This window comes from Stomoxys calcitrans, chromosome 1 (genome assembly GCF_963082655.1).
Source record: "Stomoxys calcitrans chromosome 1, idStoCalc2.1, whole genome shotgun sequence".
Lineage (NCBI taxonomy): Eukaryota > Metazoa > Arthropoda > Insecta > Diptera > Muscidae > Stomoxys > Stomoxys calcitrans.
Genome location: NC_081552.1, coordinates 51367142 through 51375104, shown reverse-complemented (window position 1 = coordinate 51375104; position 7963 = coordinate 51367142). Strand labels below are relative to the sequence as shown.

The following is a 7963-nucleotide window of genomic DNA, read 5'->3' as shown; positions in this document are numbered from 1 at the left end:
AATACCATGCTACGAAAATAGTAAAACGCTTGACTAACAGTTTAACAATATAAGTGCCTCTATCGAAATCAAATATGATCTTTGTTGGTCTACGAATATATGTTTGGGTGCAAGGAGTACTCCATTCTTAAAATACTTTATTTCAGCCCGATATTCTCATTACATCGGATTTAGGGGTGTTTTCGGGGGTGAGGTGGTCCCCTAGACACTTGTCCCTGAAAAAATATCAGCATCGTGCTCTTCTGTAAAATACCATTTATTTAAACCCCATATTGCCATTGGTTTAGGGGAGTTTACCACGATGAGACGTCTCCCAAACACATGGCCCCAAAATAGGTAATCAAATTAGTTTTCTAATCTCAAATACTTTCCATTTGAGCCACATATTGGTATGGTCGAAAATTTTTTCCCTTTGGGGGTGTTTTGGGACAGGGGTGATGCCCTAAATACATGGTTGTACATTTGGATATCAAATTCGTATTTTACTTCCAAATACCTTTATTCGAGCCCCATATTGCAATGGTCACAAAAAAAAATTGCTGTTTGTGGGGTATTTTGGGTATCAATTCTTGCGAAAATGGGTATCAATTCATGCTCTACCCCCCCCCCCCCCCCATACCTTTCATTTAAGCTCCACAATGACTAAAAACTATGAAAATTTGTCTTTGTGAGCAAATACGTCCTTTTTGGGGGTTGTTGTGGTGGTAGGACGTACGCTAGACAGTTGGCCCCTAATGTTGATATCAGATACGTGGTCTACTCCCAAATACCTTTAATTTGAGCCCCATATGTCCATAGTCGGCAAACAAGACCGGCTGTTTTGGGGGATGGGCGGCCACTCAGTGAGTTGGCCTTGAAAATATACATCGGATTCGTGTTCCACTTTTAAACCCCTCTTATTTGAGCCTCATATTGCAATAGTCAGAAAATACTTACTATTTGGGTGGTGTTGTGGGGGTGGGGTGGCCCCATAGACACTTTTTCCGAATATTGGTATCAAATTCGTGCTTTACTCCCAAAGACCTTTCATTTGAGCCCCATATTGCTATGGTCGTAAATTAGTCCCCTTTGGGGATGTTTTTGGGGAGAGGTGGCCCCCCAAACACTTGATCCCATGTTTGGATATCAGATTCTTATTCTACATTCAAATACCTTTTCTTTAAGCCCTGTATTCCCATGGTCAGTAAATAAGTTCTGTTTGGGAGGTGTTTTGGGGAAGGGGTGGACCCCCAGATACGTGGTCCCACATTTGGATATGAGATTCGTATTCTACTGGCAAATACCTTTCATTTGATTTAGGGGTGTTTTGGGGCTTGGGGTGGTCCCCCTAGCACTTGGTCCGACAATTGGATATCAGATACGTTTTCTTATCCTGAATACTTTTCACTTGAGTCCCATATCGTCGTGATTGGTTTAAATATATGTTGGTAGGTTTTAGGGTGGGACAGCCCCCCTAGGTACCCCATCCGAAATTTGGATACCAAATTTATATTTTTAGGGTACTATATGAGAACACACAAAATTTCGCTTAAATCGCACCACCCATCTCCGAGATCTGGCGTTTCTGAAAATTAGGGTAAGGGGGAGGGTCCGCCCCCCCTTCAGATATCAAAAAATGTAGTACTTTATTTTCACCACGGGGTCATTATGCACCATCTGTGATAATTTCAAGAAAATCGGTTCAGCCGTGGTGGAGACAAATTTTTATAGAAAAATTTGTGGAGACAAAAGTTTGTGGAGACAAATCTTAGAGAAAAATTTGTACAAACAAATTTGTACAGACAAATTTGTGCAAACAAATTTTTATTGAATAAGTTGTGGCCAAAATTGTTATAGAAATAGTTTTGCAAACAAATTTTTTTAGAAAAAATAGAAAAATTGGTGGAAACAAGTAGAAAGTAGAAAAATAGGGAAATTTTTGGAAACAAGATTTTTTAGAAAAATTCTATAATTTGTGGAGACAAATTTTATAGAACAATTGGTAGAGACAAATTTTTATTAAATTAATTTGTGAAGACAATGTTTTATAGGCAAATTTGTAGAGACAAATTTTTCGCGAAAAAATTAAAAAAAAAATTTGTGTAGACAAATCTTAAAGATAATTTTGTAGAGACAAATTTAGGAGTCTAATTCCCATAGAATTAAATTATACGGGACTTATTTTTATAGAAAAATTTTAAGGAACTTTTTGTTATAGAAAAATGTTAGGACATTTTTTTATAGAATAATTTTGGGAGACTACGTGTTATAAAAAAAGTTGTGCAGGCAAACTTTTATTAAAAAAGTTTGTGGAGACAATTCTTTAAAAAAAATTGCGGAGACAAAATATTTAATAATTTTTAAAATTATGTTCTGGTTCATTTAAACAACTTTAAATGCAAATATGTCCACAAATTGGAAGTCATTTCCAAAGTTTTGTTGATATTCTGAAAAATTTACTTCTTTTTATCGGACCATAACTTGAAATTCAAATCACTGTTGGTTAACCCCTTTTTGAATTTATTGACTTTTTTGGACAATCCATATAACTTTAAATGCAAGCATATCCATTCCTAGGCAGCTCTCTATAAATGAAGTAAAAATAAATTGTCAGTAGAGAAATTCTATATATTTGGAAATCAAAAACATATACTTTGGTATAAAAGATTACATACAGGGTGGCTGATGAATATTGCTACAATGATGAATATTGCTACATTTTTTTTTCGGTGTATGGAATACATTTTTCTTTTATTCATGTTAAATTAAATTATTAAATTAATTATTAAATTATTATTAATTAAATTAATTAATTAAATTAATTATTAAATTATTATTATTAAATAGAAAAAAAGTTATTACATTTTTTTTTGGTAGCGGCTTTCATCAGCCACCCTGTATATATATGAAAAGAACTTTAATTGAAGGAATCTTTTTTGTAATAAATCATTTAAGGTAGAAAAAATTTTTTAAAAAAATCAAGATTTTCTTAGTTTTTTAAGTTCCATTTTTTGTATGTTTTTATTGGTGGTCAATTCAATTTCTATCCTCATCTAATTCTATGTAGGAATTCATTTCCCTTTTATAGGGATGTTTGACCTTACGATGACATTGCAGTGAATTGAGGAATGTAAACTTCATGGGGCAATAGGCGCAGGCGTACAAACGTTTTCTTGTATGTGAGGCCACATGTTCGCGGAATTGTCTAGGATGTCGATAGCCATTGCCACAAATTTGACATTTGTATCTGTCTATGAAGCGATGATTATACCAAATATGTTGCCTAGCTGTATCAAGCTTTTGAAAGGCTTTGCCACAATCCTTGCATATAAATAGAGTACTACCATCGGCTTGAACACGTCTCTGGGGCTGGCAAAAATCTCCATGCACTGTGGTGCAATGATACTTAAGACCACTCTCCGAGCTAAATGCCTTGCCACAGATTTTGCAATCGTATATTAGCTTTTGGAATTCAGGATGTTGGGCATCCATATGTCTTTTCAAAGCACATCTTGTGGTGCTTGGCTTGCCACAGAGTTTACATTTAAAGACATTTGGATCATTATGATAACGCATATGCTCCTTGATAGTCCAATGCTCTTTCAAACGACGACCACAGCAGGGAATGTAGCAACATTCAAGTGGATGATATATACGAAAATGTTCCTGCAAATTGGGCCAACTGTTGCAAGTTTCGCCGCAGAGATCACATTTAATTACGGGCATCCATTTGGCCAAAAGCACTTCCAGCTCTTCATTTCTTTCTTGGCGTGTCTCCTTGGTTTTTCTGCCATCGCTGCCAGTTAGCGATATTTCAGTGTCCAAATCTTCATTTACAAATAACTCATCGGTACGTTGGCGTGACATGGGCATATAATCCTCATCTAACTCAGGATCAGAGTCATCACTAAGCCATACGGCGGAGGCATCCTCACCAAAATTGGGGATATCCATGTCCATATTTGAAGTTGTGGGTAATTCTTCATCGGAACTGTATTTGTAACCCTCTTGTACAGCTACGACTTCGAACTCTTTTTCCAGTTTTATGGCAGGGCCACGTTTAAATATTTCCTCATCGGCAGGCCGCTTTAAACTCTTGCTTTGATCCTCATCGGGCTCACCTAAGGCAGCCGAACATACCTCTAAAGCATCTAAAGGAGTAGCACCATCTGCTTCAAAGGCTGCCATTTCCGACAGGGATATAAAACTGCCTTCCATATGATCATTTGGCCCATCAGCCTTTGGCATGGATTCGGTAAAGTCAGGAGCTTCCGTTTTGGTAGCCCCTATAGTGCCATCATCACAGAGTCTTTTCTGAGCATTGGCTACCATATTTTCGAAATTGTGAAAATCCCATATTTGACGCCAACATCTTTGACATATGCCCGTTAGATTTCGACACTTTTCCAGATTAATGGTCTGTTAGAAAATTTAAAGCATAATTACAATTTTTTTTATAGCAACTATAACTAAATTACCTTTGGGTGAAAATATTTAAAGGTGATCTCATAGAATTCAGTGCCAAACCCATTTTCATCGTATAGATTTTCATATTCCTGGCATTGTTCTACACACAAGCGGCATAAAATAGACTGGGTCATGTTTCCAACAAATCGTAGAGAAACCAGCTAGGTGGGGGTAGAGGAATGACTTCTTCAGCAAAGGATCATATGTGGGGAAGAAGAAACTCTGTTGAATAAAAATAACATAGAAAGAGGGTAGGTAATTTTATTTAATTGCCACAAAAAAATGTGAATGCAACTACTTCTATGCGAACTCCTAACCTTTAAGAAGGTCCTGACCGCACTAACATCTTAGTTTTAAATCGGCTCTACTAAGAAGTCCTAGTAATCTTAGTCTGAGGTAGAGATTGTTTACCTAGCCTGATTTGTATCTCATAGTTCATTTTGAAGGATCAAATGGGAATATGAATATTTGTATGAGCAATTACCCGCCCTGCACTCACTATTAAGTTTTCCTATTGTAGCTGTATGGCAAAATAAGTAATTCACCGACAGGTAGTCTAAACATCGTCTACCTTGTGTTTTAGATCAAATTTGGCAATAAGGATTTTCCCTTTTGCCCACAGAAAATAAGAAACAAGCAGGCAGAATAAACGTTTATGAATATTTAGTACAATAAAACCAAAAATTTAGCCAGCGTTTTTCCTAGCCTTTTGATTAGAACCTATGGTTTGTCTCAAATTACGATAGCGATTTTTATGTTTTTATTATTCTTTTATCTCATAAAGAAATTTTATTTTATTAGCACTTTAACGTGCTAAGGTTGTGTTGGATGTAACTTTCACTAATAATTGGCTACCAACGCTAAGTCCTTGCTTCATCATATTATAATATTAAAAGTAGCGCCCGACCGCTTCGGCCACCAAACTTTGAACTTTCTTGAGCTTTACGGGCAGAAAAAGTTAAATCCAAAGCGTATCTCCTTTCTACAGAAGGTGCAAAGCCTTTTTATGCATAGGTAATTGCCGCCTAAAGCGTAGTAACTTTCTTCAAAACTGGCGCCCAACGATGATGCCATTACTAAGCACCCTGTTTAGTCTTATACCTCTCTACCGAAAGTCAATAAACCTATAAATGAAAATTTGTCATGTTTCCCAGAAATCGTAGAAAAACCATCTGGGGATGACTTTTTTAATACAGGATCATATGTGGGGAAGAAGAAACTCTGTTGAATAAAAACAAGTAAAAGCGTGCTAAGTTCGGCCGGGCCGAATCTTATATACCCTCCACCATGGATCGCATTTGTCGAGTTCTTTTCCCGGCATCTCTTCTTAGGCAAAAAAGGATATAAGAAAAGAGTTGCTCTGCTATTAAAACGATATCAAGATATGGTCCGGTTCGGACCACAATTAAATTATATGTTGGAGACCTGTGTAAAATTTCAGCCAATTCGTATAAGAATTGCGCCCATTGGGGCTCACGAAGTAAAATAGAGAGAACGATTTATATGGGATCTGTATCGGGCTATAGACCGATTCAGAACATAATAAACACGTTTGTTGATGGTCATGAGAGGATCCGTCGTACAAAATTTCAGGCATATCGGATAATAATTGCGACCTCTAGGGATCAAGAAGTCAAGATCCCAGATCGGTTTATATGGCAGCTATATCAGGTTATGAACCGATTTGAACCTTATTTGACACAGTTGTTGAAAGTAAAAATATAATACGTCATGCAAAATTTAAGCCAAATCAGATAGGAATTGCGCCCTCTAGAAGCTCAAGAAATCAAATCCCCAGATCTGTTTATATGACAGCTATATCAGGTTATGAACCGATTTGAACCATACTTGGCACACTTGTTGGATATCATAACGAAATACTTCGTGCAAAAATTAATTCAAATCGGATAAGAATTGTGCCCTCTAGAGGGTCAAGAAGTCAAGACCCAAGATCGGTTTATATGGTAGCTATATCAGGTTATGGACCGATTTGAACCATACTTGGCACAGTTGTTGGGTATCATAACAAAACACGTCGTGCGAAATTCCATTCCAATCGGATGAGAATTGCGCCCTCTAGAGGGTCAAGAAGTCAAGACCCAAGATCGGTTTATATGGTAGCTATATCAGGTTATGGACCGATTTGAACCATACTTGGCACAGTTGTTGGATAGCATAACAAAACACGTCGCGCAAAATTTCGTTCTGATCGGATAAGAATTGCGCACGCTAGAGGCTCAAGAAGTCAAGACCCATGATCGGTTTATATGGCAGCTATATCAGGTTATGTACCGATTTGAACCATACTTGGCACAGTTGTTGGATATCATAGCAAAACACGTCATGCAAAATTTCATTCCAATCGGATAAGAATTGCGCACTCTACAGGCTCAAGAAGTCAAGACCCAAGATCGGTTTATATGGCAGCTATATCAAAGCATGGACCGATATGGCCCATTTACAATACCAACCGACCTACACTAATAAGAAGTATTTGTGCAAAATTTCAAGCGGCTAGCTTTACTCCTTCGGAAGTTAGCGTGCTTTCGACAGACAGACGGACGGACGGACGGACAGACGGACGGACATGGCTAGATCGACATAAAATGTCACGACGATCAAGAATATATATACTTTATGGGGTCTCAGACGAATATTTCGAGTAGTTACAAACAGAATGACGAAATTAGTATACCCCCCATCTTATGGTGGAGGGTATAATAATATAGAAAGTGGGTAGGTGTTTTTATTTCATTAACACAAGAAAAGAGAATGGCTACTTCTATGAGAACTCCTAACCTTAGAGAAGGACCTGACTGTACTAACATCTTAAATATTAAACCTGCTCTACTAAGAAGTCCTAGTAATCTTAGTCTAAGGTAGAGATTGTTTATCTAGCATGATGTTTTCCTCATCGCTCACCTTGAAGGCTCTCAAATGGGAATAGGAATATTTTTATGAGCAATTATCCGCCCTGCACCAACTATTTAGTTTTCCTATTGTAGCTGTATGGTAAAATAAATAATTGACAGGTAGTCTAAATATCGTCTACCTAGTGTTTTAGATGAAATTTTGCAATAAGGATTTTCCCTTGCCCACAGATATTAAGAAACAAAGTCTTAGTGGAAGTAAAAATAGAGCCTAACTTCTCTCTACCTAAAGTGAGAAACGGTCAAAAAACTTTTTGAGTCTAACCAGAAACAAACCAAGAGACCAAAGCCTAATTTCTTTCTACCGAAGGTAAATAAACCCTTTAAAGGTAATTGGCTAGCCAATTATATTGTAGCTACTTTAAATAAAACTGCCGTCTAAGAATGCGGTTATCAATCAGAAACCTATTGAAGTCTAACTTGAAGTTAAAATGACGCTCAAGCGGCTTATTTCTACAGAAGGTGAATAAACCTTTAATGGTAATTGGCTCCCAAGGGACAGTAACTTCTCCATAACTGGCGCCCAAAATTTGTAGTATAACAAAAATATAACCTAAATTTCTATCTACTGAAGCTAAATAAACCTT

General features: G+C 37.0%; 1 protein-coding gene across 2 annotated transcripts in view; it reads right to left on the bottom strand.

Moving 5' to 3' along the window:
• Nucleotides 1–2881: 2881 nt before the first annotated feature.
• The window catches only part of LOC106092620 (zinc finger and SCAN domain-containing protein 12), a 190266-nt gene continuing 185184 nt past the window's right edge, over nt 2882–7963 (bottom strand). For both annotated transcript variants that reach the window (XM_013259529.2, XM_059366351.1), the window contains 2 exons: nt 4458–4668; nt 2882–4398 (listed from right to left, as the gene is read on the bottom strand). In XM_013259529.2, the coding sequence (XP_013114983.1) occupies nt 3016–4398; nt 4458–4580 (1506 nt within the window). In that variant the 5' untranslated portion in view covers nt 4581–4668 and the 3' untranslated portion in view covers nt 2882–3015. The remainder of the gene's footprint in view (nt 4399–4457; nt 4669–7963) is intronic.